At 32.3% G+C, this 15,690-nt stretch overlaps 1 protein-coding gene across 1 annotated transcript in view; it reads right to left on the bottom strand.

The window, feature by feature from the left end:
- The window catches only part of LOC106459229 (dihydropyrimidine dehydrogenase [NADP(+)]-like), a 66,917-nt gene that overhangs the window by 22,454 nt on the left and 28,773 nt on the right, over positions 1-15,690 (bottom strand). The window contains exons 16-17 of the mRNA XM_013918832.2: positions 11,090-11,173; positions 5,586-5,706 (exon numbers count right to left, since the gene is read on the bottom strand). Coding sequence (XP_013774286.1) covers positions 5,586-5,706; positions 11,090-11,173 — 205 coding nt within the window. The remainder of the gene's footprint in view (positions 1-5,585; positions 5,707-11,089; positions 11,174-15,690) is intronic.

Genomic DNA, 15,690 nt, shown 5'->3' on the forward strand with positions numbered 1-15,690 from the left:
AGTTAGCATAAATCAGTTAAATGACGAAAAATTAGGTGTCTATTTACTTGTGAAAACTCAGTGTATATAAGCACACATATATAAACACAATACAATGGCCAGCTATCAGTTAATAGCTGAAAAGACTCCATTTAACAAAAATAAATAAACAAACACAGGTATTGGTCAATTGCAGGAAGCACGTTTCGTTGTTGGTAAATCTTACTTGTTTTATGTATAAGCCAATTCTGATCTTAACAACTAAAATCTAACGTTTGTCGTGCGTAATAAATGAAAATAATTATAATTATTCCAACTTTTCCCAATAAAAACAGACTTTGATGAAAGTTCAATATGTTCGATGTGCTACTGTATCAGGAACAATCTCCATTTGATATTCTATTACTGGTCGTTATCAAGAGCAGAGTCCAAGTGTTACTGAGTTACATCTCTTTATCAATAACATTGTCCATGGGTTACGAAATTACAGTTCTTTATCAATAACACTGTCCAGGTGTTACAGCTCCATATCGAGAACAGTCTCCATGTGATACAGTATTACAGCTACAAACCAACAATACTATCCATGTGCTACTTGGTGAGAAAGATAACAATATGTTTCTGGTGTAACTATCTATATGTCTAATAACGCTATGTAAAACTCCAGATTTCTTGATATATTCCAGCACATGACTTAATGGAATTTAAGAAACAAATGTGTGCTTTACAAAATTGAAAGCTTCAAAGCTGAACCATCATATCACGTCTGTAGGGCCTGTTTAACAGTTCGTTTGGTTAAAGTTTAATTGGAATAGGTATTACTAGTAGCAGTGAGCTAATTACAATTTAAACAGACAGTCGGGTAATTTTCTCCATTTTCTTTTTTGTTTTTTGTTGTTGTTTCAGAAGTACGTGTTAGGCTACTTAAGGACTATTTGCACATAGGCGTTCCTAGTTTTGAACTTACAGGTTAGACGAAAGCCATATGCTCAACAACACACACTGTCAACTCTTGGGTTACTCTTGTCTGAGCAAATACTTGGATCTGACCGTTACCCTCTAAGCACATCCACGAGCCAAACCAACCAAACCAAAAAACGGGGTAGTAATTTTGACTTAAAAACGTTTAATCCTAAACTACTGATTAGGACTGAACACAATCGGGGATGTTCAGAAAAAAATATATTCGTCCCCACTCAAGATATTAGAAAAACTAATTGAGAAAAAAATAAATAAATAAAGAATAATATAATAATAATAATTAAATGATAACAATAATAAAATAACAACCTTGCATATTTGATTTTTCAACTTGAATGTCATGAATGTCAAGCAAAAGCAAGAGAACCGAAGGAGGGTGGGCTATTAAGTATTAATCTTCCACGGCCCCGAAGTTCGGAGCGCTTTTTTAACATCCGTGTGGTCAGATTAAATAGGAAGTCCCTTTCCCACTTGAAGTTCACCAAGACTGGTAATGAGCAATGCTTGCTTTATAAACTTCTGGATAACTAAAAGCAGTTACCCCGCCTGTCCTGTGCCCAAAGGATCGCCAGATGAGTAGAGATCAATGGATGTCGCCTGGGGGTTACTTACCTGTTATGTAACATTCAAACTATGCTGACACCAGAGGGTTAAATAACTAATATGTAAAATGAAAATTATGCCGACACTTGAGGGAGACATAACTATTACGTCATAGGCATCGGAGGGAGAAAACGTTCCAGAAGTGGCACTATATGGTACATTGCTAAGAATGACGCCGTAGTTCCACAAGGTGGCACCAAAGGGCGCTGTTCTCTTAGGGGAGAGGCAACATCATAATTCGATATGAGAGGGTCTGTGACTATAGATAAATGATGTTACATAGGTTCTATAGGTTACCAAGGTTACACAAGCAGATAGCGCTACTAAGGTTCATTAGGTGGAGTTTATTACTAAGGGTATAGTTTGTATAAGCAAATGGCCTAACTAGGCGTATTGCATGTTTTACAAATGTAAAAGTAGGTGGATTGTGTTACTAAGGTTCTAGAGGTGGATGGTGTTACTAAGGTTCATTAGGTGGAGTTTATTACTAAGGGTAGAGTTTGTATAAGCAAATGGTCTAACTAGGCGTATTGCATGTTTTACAAAGGTAAATGTTGTTAGTAGGTGGATTGTGTTATTAAGGTTCTAGAGGTGGATGATGTTACTAAGGTTCATTAGGTGGAGTTTATTACTAAGGGTAGAGTTTGTATAAGCAAATGGCCAAACTAGGCGTATTGCATGTTTTACAAAGGTAAATGTTGTTAGTAGGTGGATTGTGTTACTAAGGTTCTAGAGGTGGATGGTGTTACTAAGGTTCATTAGGTGGAGTTTATTACTAAGGGTAGAGTTTGTATAAGCAAATGGCCTAACTAGGCGTACTGCATGTTTTACAAAGGTAAATGTTGTTAGTAGGTGGACTGTATTACTAAGGTTCTAGAGGTGGATGGTGTTACTAAGGTTCTAGGGGTGGATGGTGTTACTAAGATTCATTAGGTGGATGGTGTTACTACGATTCTATAGATAGGTTGCTTACTAATGTTTTATAGACAGATAGTATTACTAAGGTTCTATAAGCATATGGTCTTACTAGGTGTATTGTGTGTGTGTGTTTTACAAAGACGGATAGTGTTTGTATAGGAAAACAATGTTACTAGACTTCCATAGAACTGCATACAGATTTCAACTTGTCACAACTTATGCTCATAATTTTCTTATATATATTGAATTGTATAACATGTGTTTTACAAAATCAGATGGTGCAGATAGCAACTTGTGTTAGTAAGATTAGTGATGTTAGAGTGGATGGTGGTTTTATGAACAGATAGTTCAATGAGCTCATCATAGGGTGTCGCAATGTGTCTCAACTTGTGATTACATCATGAATGTATAGATTTAATTGTATGTCCTACAAATTAAAATATATTATTTGCATTTCTTTATTAGTTTAGCATAACAATAAAAGTGTTCTTGACAAAATATTTTATTTTATTATAGCTTTAATTTATAAATTTATTTGTATAACAAAGTCAGATGGTGTTTCTAAAGATGGACAGTGTTACCGTATTTCCATAGTACTGCATGCAGATTTCAACTGATGTTTATAGTTTTTCATTTGTATATCTAACTGTATTAGAGGTGTTTCATAGGTAGACGGTTTTATTAACACATTTAGCATTCTGCTGAAAATGTTTTATCACACCTAACGTTTCGTTTTTATAAATATTGAACGAGACAGTTAGTATAATCAATTGTGTTTTTTATGATTTATTACACATTTAACGTACATTAATGTAGTTTTCATTTCTATATTGCATTTGTAAAACACACTTTATCCTGAAAATGACGTTAATTTAATTCTCTAAATATAAAATAATTTCATGTTTAGCTGTACAAGTCAATTTGTTATACTAAAATGTAAAGGGTCTACATGAATATTTGTGTTTAACTATTACTATTCTACCTTTTCTGTAGATATTTTCATAAATTGTTTCTTTCTAGCTTGGAACTTTATTTATAAGGCTTTGTGGTTTTAGAGTACAAGTTATAAACAAACTTTCTTTATTCATAAGTCAAAACGTCTACAACGACTATCTTGCACAGATTTCTAACTCACACAAATACTCTTTAAGAGGTCCAACTTAATTCACAAATGAAATTAATTTATAACCGAAAAAGAGTTGACAATCATAATCTTGAAAGGACTTTTAATTATATATAAAGTAATTATTCTTATTCCAACATCTTTACTGTTTGTCATCGCATAATATACTTTACAACAAAAATGTAAAACCATAGACTTTACAAGCATACTGAAATATTTAATAAACAAACTTCAACAGACACTGATATACGAAAATATCCTAACTCATACGTATTCTGTAAATTATGTTCATATTACTATTACAGTTAGAGTTATAAACTATGTTCATTTGTGAAAAATGTATTTGATGCTTTGGTGAACTAATATGATTAAATGTTATACTGTCATAAAATTTCAACAAATATTAAACATATACATTTTAAAAATTATAAATTGACATGACTTTAGTCTCGTACATATAGTAAGAACTAGAAATAACGTATCTTACCAAAAAGGTATATGCCTATGTGTTGACAATCATAATCATGAAAGGACTTTTAATTACATACAAAATTCCAGACCTTTTAGTGGTATTGACCATTTATTCTGCCAGTTTTAAGAGGGGACTGATTGTTTAGCTGTGTGAGAACCTCTCCTTCCCATTACGTTTCCTAACAAAGCTTATCAACGCCATTTGAATTGGACTTCTTAAAGAGTATTTGTGCGAGTTAGAAATCTGTGCAAGATAGTTGTTGTAGACGTTTTGATTTATGAATAAAGAAAGCTTGTTTATAACTTGGACTCTAAAACCACAAAGCCTTATAAATAAAGTTCAGCAAGAAACAAGCTCTACACATAAATTAGTGAAAATATTTACATAAAGGGTATAGTAGTAATAGTTAAACACAAATATTTATGTAGACCCTTTATATTTTAGTATAACAAATTGACTTATACAGGTAAACATGAAATTATTTTATAATATTTAGGAAATTAAGTGTAAATGTCCTTTTCAGGATGGTAATTTTAAAAAGTATGTTTTGCAAATTAAATATAAAATCGAATATTATACCGCAGTATCCACAAAGTTTACTTAGTGTGGAGCATTTCTTTGCTATCCGCACGCGAATAGTAAAGAAATGTTCCGCACTAAAGAACATTTGTGGATAAACAAATGCGTTCTGAATTAAATATACTACAGTATGTTGAATGTGTATTAAATCATAACAAACACAATTGGCTATACTAACAATATTTATAAAAACGAAATATTAGATTGATAAAAACTTTTTCACAGAATGTTAAATATGTTGATAACACTATCCGCCTATAGAAATATATGTAATCTATAAATTAAAACTATGAATATAAGTTGATACAAGTTGAAGTCTGTATGCAGCCCTACGGAATTATAATAACACTATCTTCTATAGAAACCCCATCTGCCTTTGTAAAACACACCCTATAGTACCTACTAGCACTATCCGCCTATAGAATCTCAGTAACACCGTCTGCCTATAGAACCTTACCAACACAATCTATCTAGTAGTACCAGCCACTTGTGTAAAACATGTAATATGCTCAGTAAGACCATTCGCCTTTACAAACACTACCCTTTGTAACACAATCCATCTATAGAACCTTAGCAGAAGCATCTGCCTATAGTAACATGCCCTCTGGTATTTCACTATGATGTCACCCTACCTCCTACGAAGCAGCGCCCTCTGTTGCCACTTCATGGAACTATGACGTCACCCCTAGCAACGCGCCTTCTAGTGCATCTTACATAAAAGTTATGTAACCTTCAGGTGTCCCCATAATTTGCATATTATATAATAGTTATGAAACCCTCAGATGTCCACATAATTTGTATATTGCGTAATAGGTATGTAACCATTAAGCGGTATCCTTTGATCTCCTCTCACCTTGCGACCCCTCATTGATGCAGCATCCTTTGGTCACAGAACAGGCAGGGTAAGTATAACATGAAGTTGTCTATTACCATTATAAGCAGCTGTTGCGATGGAAACAATGTCAGTGACGTTAGGTGTCAATTTGGCGAAAAACGGAAGTTTTACAGCTTCTCGCACCCACGAACAAATATTGTGAACCAACTCAGGACTCTAGGAGGAAAGAATAAATACAACATTTATGTAATATGTAGTATTACAACTTACTTTGTATGGAGAGTTTCAATTCAAATATCTAGTTTATTACAACTTACTCTGTATGGAAAGTTTCAATTCAAATATCTAGTTTATTTCAACTTACTCTGTATGGAGAGTTTCAATTCAAATATCTAGTTTATTACAACTTACTCTGTATGGAAAGTTTCAATTCAAATATCTAGTTTATTTCAACTTACTTTGTATGGAAAGTTTCAATTCAAATATCTAGTTTATTTCAACTTACTTTGTATGGAAAGTTTCAATTCAAATATCTAGTTTATTATAACTTACTCTGTATGGAAAGTTTCAATTCAAATATCTAGTTTATTATAACTTACTCTGTATGGAAAGTTTCAATTCAAATATCTAGTTTATTACAACTTACTTTGTATGGAAAGTTTCAATTCAAATATCTAGTTTATTACAACTTACTTTGTATGGAAAGTCTTAATTCAAATATCTAGTTTATTACAACTTACTTTGTATGGAAAGTCTTAATTCAAATATCTAGTTTATAACAACTTACTTTGTATGGAAAGTTTCAATTCAAATATCTAGTTTATTACAACTTACATTGTATGGAAAGTTTCAATTCAAATATCTAGTTTATACACTTTTTTTTCCATCGATGCAGTTTTGCCAGATGTACGATAATTATCATATTTGTATGATAATTTTGAAAGGTGCTCACAATGTACGATATAGATGTACGATAATTATCATATCTCTATGATAATTTTGAAAGGTGCTCACAATGTACGATATTTTTCTCATCTCATTACATTTGAAACATCTCATCGCTTTCTTATAGCTAGGAGTCGGCAAAATATTAATACATATATTTCCGCAGTTTTACAAGAACACATCCAACGATTTCATTATAATATAAGACAGACATCAACATTACTGGATCATTTGATCTATTGCCTCCGTGTGTTTATGTGTTATGATGACGTTCAGTTCTAACCGCCTTTACACAACGTCGTAAAATAGGTGCACGGGCAGACTAGCACAATTAAAAAAGATTGAAGGCAAGCACATGTGAATGATTTCTAAAACATTTAAATAAAATACTATATTAGTGTTAGACAAGAGAGCTGAACAGCAAAGACGAAAGAATACCCATAGTATGTAGTGTTTTCTGAAGAACAAACAGAAAGGTAAACAAAACGCAATAGTGGGCAGTATCATGCAGGATAACGCAGGATTATGATGATACAGTAGACAATACAGGTCAACTTGATGTCATAATTGGTATAAAAAAAGACTTCAACTGGCATATGCTTAAATATTTGCAGCACGATATTTTTTTAAATACAATAATTTTAAGGTTCCAATTTGATAGTTTCACGTTTTAGATCTGGCAACACTGCATCCATGGTTGAATTAATTTTCAAGATAAAGGCATTTACTAGACAATCACATTTAAAATGTCCGTATAAACTATTAATCTGTGGCCAATCTACATAATTATTTGACCAGAGATCAAGCCTTTCATTATATAAGATAAACAAGTCATGCGTTTGTTAATAAAAATTCAAAACTTATTTCTGTAACTTCAAGCTATTCGGTTATCATTTGTTTTCATGTCAATACAAAAATTATATTTAAAATTATCTGCAAGTCTCGTTTAATTTACTTGTTTGTCAGAAGTAAAGACTGGATGGTTTAAGCCAATAAAAGCAATTCAGTGGCGCTTCTAGATTGTTAAATTCTAGTTGTCTTTTAGTTATCAATATACTTTGTCCTTAACTCATTTATATTTTTACCTTTAGCAATAATATTAAAATACTCTTTCCTCGGGGCTACATCATACTGTCCTTAATACTAGAGTACGGGTTTTATCTAAAATTCATATGTTTGTTAATTCTTGATTCTCAGGGTTTCATAATAGATCTAATATTCCTAGACTTACACCAAGAATATGGACACTGATATACAACTCTAACCATCTGTCATGTCTGTATTCTACGTTTAAGTTTACATTCTACGAAATGTTCAAAGATTGAAGTTCACGTTTTGTTCTTTTCTTCGTGTTTTTACAATTGAAGATGTAGTGAGAGTGCGTTCATCTTCTGCACGGTTTAGAGGGAAAATATTCTACTCTGGTATTCTAAGGTGAAACTTATCTTTGGAATGAAGAATAACGAGGGAAAAACTGGAGGTAGGCACAACATCACATTCATTCAGATAGTAGTTGGTAATATTTCTAGTGTTGTATAGGATTTAGCGTAACAGTGTAACTTTATTTGATTACAGGGATTTCTAGCAGTTAATATAATATATCCCTGGTTACACCTGTGGAAAGTAAACTCACATTTCACTAGCGAGGTGTCTAATGGACTTTGTCTTTAAAGTTGAAGAGCCCTTTTAACTTAGATTCTGTTTTAAAGAAACATTTACTTGCTCTTTGATATTTTTTCTTAATTTTCTAGAAACTGGAGTTTGTCAGTCTGTTAATTTTGAATATTATATTTTATACTGCGATATTTACCATTTAAAAACTGTATAAATTCAATAATCGATTTAACATTATCAAATATCACAGGTTTAAAATGTTCAGGACAGGACTGTAACCAGACTTTTTTCTTGGAGAAACTGGAAAATGACACCAAAGCCATGAGCATAGCTGATCTCATAGCCACTCCATCAGTATATTCGTAGATTTTACCGTTAAACATTAAATGAGATTAAATTTGTACACAGTATAACTAAAGATGCATTTAAAACACTCTTATGTTTTGAAACAAAACATTCTCAACAAACATGAGGTTACCACACAGATTAATGATTTCTTGTAGAGGTATATTTGTAAATAGTGATTCGATATTATAACTATCTCAGTTAATATAGTTATTAAATTATGTTTCTTTTAGATATTTTAACTATCTCAGTTAATACAGTTATTAAATTGTGTCTCTTTTAAGCTATTAACAAATTCAAAACCATTCTAAACAGAATATTTATTCTGTACAAACTCTCAAAAATATGTCAACAATATTGCTAAAGGCTGATTCTAGAAACAGCTGGTCTAACTGGATATCCTTGTTTGTGAACCTTACAAAACGTCACACTTTTAAATCTACGATATGTAATTTTGGTAAAATTATTTTATTATGACACCATATTTTTTAACTTTGAAATATATCTCTTAAGTTAAGCTTCCCTTGTTGCTGTCTGATCACTCCTAATTTCTATTTATCCCTATTACTTAAAATAGCTTTCACTTTGTTCATGTAATTCACGTTACTTAAAATCGCAACCCCATTACCTTTATCCGCTTTAGTGATTACAAAGTACTTACAGTTTTTAAAGCTTTCAGAGCATGGTATTCAGCCTTGCTTAACTTTCTGTTCCTTTTAGTAAATGGTAATGTGCTAACGACTAGATGCTGTTCCTCTAGTCAGTGGTTTAAAATTAGGCAATAGAATGCTTTAACAGCTTAGTCAGAAATAGAAATAGCTATAAATTAAAGTACTAGGATGAGTTACAGGAACAATGTACAAGTGAAATAATAGTTATTGATAAATCAGATAATGAGAATGTTACTGTTTAATAAAATTATTATATTAATAAAGTAATGGGGATTTTTTATAATGAAACAAAATTCGATTTTGAGCTTACCAAAAAAAAAAGAGAAAATTATTGTTTATTAGATTTTAAAGCCAGCTGTTGTAAATGCAACTGAATATTCGAGGTTAAGGCTAAATGGCTCACTTTAACAAAGAGTGGTGTCCACTAGGTACGTATAATCATGAGTTAGCAGGTTATTTCGTTCATTACGTCCAATAATTTAATACGAATACATATATTATTAACGACACAGTCCACTTTCTAGATAAATTAAAACCCTTAAAGCTTAGCAATAGTGTTTTAATGTTTAGTGCGCTAGCCTTGTATTGAATCACTTTTTACGAACATACCGTTAGAAGAGACGTTGGACGTGTTTTAATTTATTCATAATATTGATAATTAAAACATATTTTAAAAAATTGTCAGATTTATTGGTGAAATATATGATAAGATAAAATGTGTAGTAGTGTAGTTTAGATAAGCATGATTTTATTATAACTGTTTTTATGTTACTTTGATAAACAGTGGTTAAAAGAATGACCTGAAGATTTTAAACATATTTATTATATGATATATATAGATGACCCCTTTATTATATTTAGAAAATCGCTTGTTTGGTTTTCTTAGTTAAGTACAAAGCTGCACAAGGGTATCTGTGTTGTCCTCACTACGGGTATCGAAACTCTGTTTTTAGCGTACAAATCTAGAAACTTACCGCTGAGCCATGGGGAAACCTATTTTTAGAAAAGATCAAACTGATAATTTTATAAATTATATAAACAAAAACTCAAGAATATATAACAACAAGAAAAGTTCAAATTATCATTTTTAAATTTACTTTTATAACCCTATAAGAATGAGTTACAGTTTGAAACTTTTCATAATAAAACGTTTTCTGGTTTATCCTTTCATTACAATAGTTTTGTTCCTGGTATATATGTAAAGTGAGTTTAATTAACATTTTAGTTCATAGAGATTTTATCATTGGTAATAATTTTTGTAATGCAATTAAAGAATTATAAAATATGTAAGATGGTTTATAAGAAAGATTGTTTATTTGTAATTAAGCACAAAGCTAGACAATGGGCTATCTGTGCTCTGCTCACCACGGGTATCGAAACTCGGATTCTAGCGTTGTAAGTCTGTAGACATACCGCTGTGCCACTGGGGGCATTTTAAGAAAGAATGAATGAATTTCTAGTAAATTTAATTTGAATTATAAAAGAATAATTCACCGAAATTGACTTAAATAAAGATATATCTGTTACAATTTTAAAAACAGTGGTTATTATTATATCGTACTTGAGAAGTGTCTTTTAATGTGAAAAAAAAAAGAATTTATGAAGATGTATAAAAAGTCATATACTAAAATTATGCTGATCTGTTTACTAAAACCATGAATTAGGATTAATATTTTTGTAATGTTAAATATAGCATCAATATTCTAGATGTAAGTCTAGGTATTTTAGGATCTACTATGCGATCCTTAGAATAAAGAATTAAGGAACCTAAGAATTTTAGATCAAACTAGATATCTAGTATTATAACATATTTGCTTTGAAACAGTGTAATTGATCGCCAGGGAAAGAATATTTTATGGTCACAGTTACAAGTAAAGATGTAAACGAGTTAAAGGTAAAATAAAGTCTATTGATTAATAGAAACAAACCGGAAATGAACAAACATTTAGTAGCACCACTAAATCACTCTTTTGATGAGAACTATATTACCCGAAAACGTATTATGATAAAGAATACCACTTCACCTGTCCACAAGCTAAGCCCATCCCTTTCTCTCCCATTCCGTGGGGGCAGGACAGATTCAGTTCCAAAGCATCCGCTCCAGCTTTCTATAATAAAATTAACAAAATTCCATAATAGATTAACTAAGAAATAATCAACTATTGAAATTATTAAACTATGAACATTTTCAACACAAATATAGTAAATGTTGAATTTACTACTAACACAGCATAATGCAATAGTTTGGTATTATAACTGCAACACCCTTGGGACAATCCCTATATATAAGGTAATATAAATATGCCATGCCATGCTTGCATAGCGGCTCATTGAATGGCTCTGAGTTTTTCAAATACAAACGTTTAGCTCATAGCTCCGTCATCACTTGGCCGATTTGAGGTCTAATTACAGTTTTGGACTCAATAAGTTAAACCCTTTCGATCGACATATTTGAGGGGGCCCAAGGTCTCATAGATTAGTTTACACTAATCCTGCCTAAAAGAATTTCAAGTACAGCGGCAATTAAGGATTCACTCTTGTTATTTCTGGTCTAAGGAGAAGTCGGCAATTTTTTTAAATTTTATTTAGAAATGTAATTATTTTGTCTAAAAAGAGGGTGAGACGACAAAATTCAAAGACAGACACGTAAATTTACCTTCCCATTTTTAATTTGCCGGTCGTATAAATAAGTTGAATCAGTGTGCGTCTCTTGAAGCAACCCGTTGACACGCAAAATCTACAAAATCGAAGGAAGGAAAACACCCAATCACCGTGTAAAATAAAATATACCCGGATGGTTGTTTAGCGTTTCCCCTTTTTCGACTAAAGCAGCTTTTTCAGTGGATGTTTAGATAGCATTGTTGCGAAGTTAGCTTCCCTTGATATCACGTGATTGACTAGTTAATGAGGGATGTTGCATATAATTTTTTGCTCCCGTTGTGTGTGAAACGTTAAAATTGTTTTAAGTGTATAATATTGCTGTTTGATATGTTTAGAAGAAAATCTAAGGTTTTGGTTTATTTTACGTTTCTGGCGTTCGTTTCGCATGAAATATGCAGGTAATCACCGACTAACATCCTGTGTCCAGGTATGGGCTGTCTCGTCGCAATTATATCAGTAATACACTATGATTCATCGCCTATCCTTTATTGGGCTGTGTGGCGTTACATTACAGTATTATATGGTTGGTATGGCTTATCTGATTGATATGAGGGCTGTCCTCGTGTTGTGTGATTGACCCTGTCGTCACCAGTGAAAAGGTTTCTAGACATTTGACGAAGAAAATATTGTACATTGTTCTTCAATCTGGATTCTTCTATTAAGAACAATGTATAAAAAGCAGAATGGTGTTATAATCACTTCTGTTTCTGTTGGACATCGAAGAGTGTGTGTAGTTAATAAGTAGGTATAAAAACTCGTTGTGAGTGTTCGGAGTTTTAATCTCCGATCGGTGTTCACTATCTTCATTGCAAATCTTTAAAAAAACCGTTTCATATTCAACATATCCGGATTCTTGCCACAAAAAGTGAGATGTGAAAGGATTCGTTACTTCTTACATATTACATTTGACTTTTTCGTATACTTTATTCTCTCGGTTTATTCCGTTTCACGTATCGTTTAAAGAAATTAAATAGAGACACAATGAAAAACAGTGAATCACTGAAAATCAGTTTATTAGCACTGCACAAATAAACGTTGATAAAAACAGTGTTTAACACTATATATTAAGTTTTGTTGTCATGCCACGGCCCAAAGAGCGTAAAAGAATTGTCACTAGAGCATAAAGTTCGCATAAAAGCTTTACTTGATGCTGGTTGGGCTCTCCGACAAATTGCTGCAGACTTATGTTCCCCAAACACTGTCAAGTACACCCTAGATTATGAGACCAAGACAGGTCAATTTGAAACTCGCTGATAATGATGTTAAGTATCATCATTTATGCAGCTTTCTGAACAGAAGGAAGACTGCCACTGATCTCCAGCATGAGATAAACTACCATGTATCAAATGACAGAAAAGTGTCCAGATCTACAATTTCAAGAAGACTCAACGAAAACGGATTATTTAATCGTGTAGCAGCTAAAAACCTTTACTTCGATCTCCAAGTATTGTCAAGAGACTGAAATTTGCTAAAATGTATAAAAACTGGACTGTTGATGATTGGAAAAGGGTGTTATGGTCGGATGAGTCCAAGTTTAAAATATTTGGTTCAAAACGTAGGTTTTAAATCCAACGGAAGAAATGTGAAAGATACTTACCTCAATGTATAGCACCTACCATGAAGCATAGGGAAGACAGTATGATGGTTTGGGGTTGTTTTTCTGCTGAGACGACAGGAGATATTTGTAATATAGATGGAGTAATGGACCAGTGCAATTACTGATCCGTCATGGTATACCCAGTGGTGTGCGTATTATTGGTAAATGATTCTACTAACAAGACGATAATGACCCCAAACACACATCCAACCCATGTAGAAATTACTTAGCTAACAGAAAAGCTGCTGGACTCATTTAAATGGTGCAATGACCCCAAGAGAGCCCCGATCTCAACCCAATTGAACAGATCTGGGATCTGATAGATCAAAAACTTGACAAATCAAAAGTTACTTCTAAAGAAACTTTATGGGGGTGTATTAGAGACATTTGTAGTAAAATCCCAAAGCACTTTGATTAATTAAGTATGTTGCAACAATGCCTGAAAGACTGTCTGCAGCAACATGGGGGTTGTTTGCTGAGCTCAAGCACTTCCACTGATTTTCTGTTGTACAAAATAAGAAGATTAATAAAATGTTGATGTTTCACCTGCGATTTACCTTCCATTGTTCTTTGAAAGTAGCCTGAAATCTAATTTTTGTTTTTGTCCTAACACTTTTGCACAGTACTGTAAGACAAGACAATTAAATATTGTTAATTTAAAGAGGGGAATAGGGATCGTCAAAAAAAGTACAGAAACAAGTTGGATCAAAATTCACAGATTATATTTTCAAGCCTACAACTAGGGACTCTAAGAAAAGTAAATAAACTAGGCTGGAAATAGTATCTACATTAGTTTCTCAAGCTACCAATCCCTATTTTGACTCCATGTCTACAGTACTTATCAATTTTAATGGAGTCAAAATAGGGATTTGTAGTTTGAGAAAATAAGGAGTGTCAATATGTTTTCTTATCTTCTGCACGGGATAGCTATTTCAACGATTTAATAACTTTTCTATAAAAAATGAGGTAGTAACTTTTTCTTTAAAACATTATCTTAAGTGGGGTAGGGAATTTGAAAATATTCTTAAAAACATTTAGGGAAGGTGCCCTCACCGGCTTTAAACAATATTTAAAGGAAAAATATCCGCTTAACCAAGTTTTATACGTAGAAACTAAAAAAACGCATTTTTATGTAAACCCAAATGAGATAAAGTAATACAAAACAAAATGCGTGTTTTATTATCTATTTTACTCTTTCACTTTGTCACAAAAATTTTTATTTTACTTGTGCTAATCGTGCTTCATTTATTCGTCCGAGTTTCTGTTCACAGCTTTTCAAAAAATATATTTCTTTAAAACACCTAACATGTATAATATCTTGTTTTCTTATAAACTGGTGCTTATCATGGACTGTTGCTATTTTTCTAAATAAACATCACTCTTTCGTCCTCTACTCACAAGATACCTCCTGCACTTTTTTGCTCCTATTTCAAACGTTTTTCATCAGTGAAACAATATTCTGTCAAAAAATCATTTTTTTTTTCAATTTCGAACTATTGTTTTGGCCTATTTTATCATTACTTCACTATTAACAAGTGAAAGTTGTTCCATTCTACAGTAAACCTTCTTCACTCTACATAATCACAAACAGATCGAAAAATTCTTACGATGAATTGCAAACTTTTCTTTGTTAATTTAACATTTTATATTCAATTACAAATCGTATTTTAATATTCAAATATTCTTTTAAATAATCACAAAAATTTAATCATCCCAATAATGCTCTACCTATTTACAAATATTCCTTCTTTTACTGAATACCGTTCTGTCCGATCAGAAACTTCTCCTTCATAAGTAGTTACTGTTATAATCAGTCACTAAATACCGTTCCGTTCGATCTGAAACTTCTCCTTCATAAGTCGTTACCGTTATAATCAGTCACTGAATACCGTTCTGACCGATCAGAAACTTATGAAGGAGAACTAGTTACTGTTATAATCAGTCACTGAATACCGTTCTGTCCGATCAGAAACTTCTCCTTCATAAGTAGTTACTGTTATAATCAGTCACTGAATACCGTTCTCTCGGATCAGAAACTTCTCCTTCATAAGTAGTTACCGTTATAATCAGTCACTGAATACCGTTCTGTCCGATCAGAAACTTCTCCTTCATAAGTAGTTATCGTTATAATCAGTCACTGAATACCGTTCTGACCGATCAGAAACTTATGAAGGAGAAGTATTATTGTTATAATCAGTCACTAAATACCGTTCCGTTCGATCTGAAACTTCTTCATAAGTAGTTACCGTTATAATCAGTCACTGAATACCGTTCTGTCCGATCAGAAACTTCTCCTTCATAAGTATTATTGTTATAATCAGTCACTAAATACCGTTCCGTTCGATCTGAAACTTCTCCTTCATAAGT

The sequence above is a fragment of the Limulus polyphemus genome, unplaced genomic scaffold (genome assembly GCF_000517525.1).
Source record: "Limulus polyphemus unplaced genomic scaffold, Limulus_polyphemus-2.1.2 Scaffold579, whole genome shotgun sequence".
Classification (NCBI taxonomy): Eukaryota; Metazoa; Arthropoda; class Merostomata; order Xiphosura; family Limulidae; genus Limulus; species Limulus polyphemus.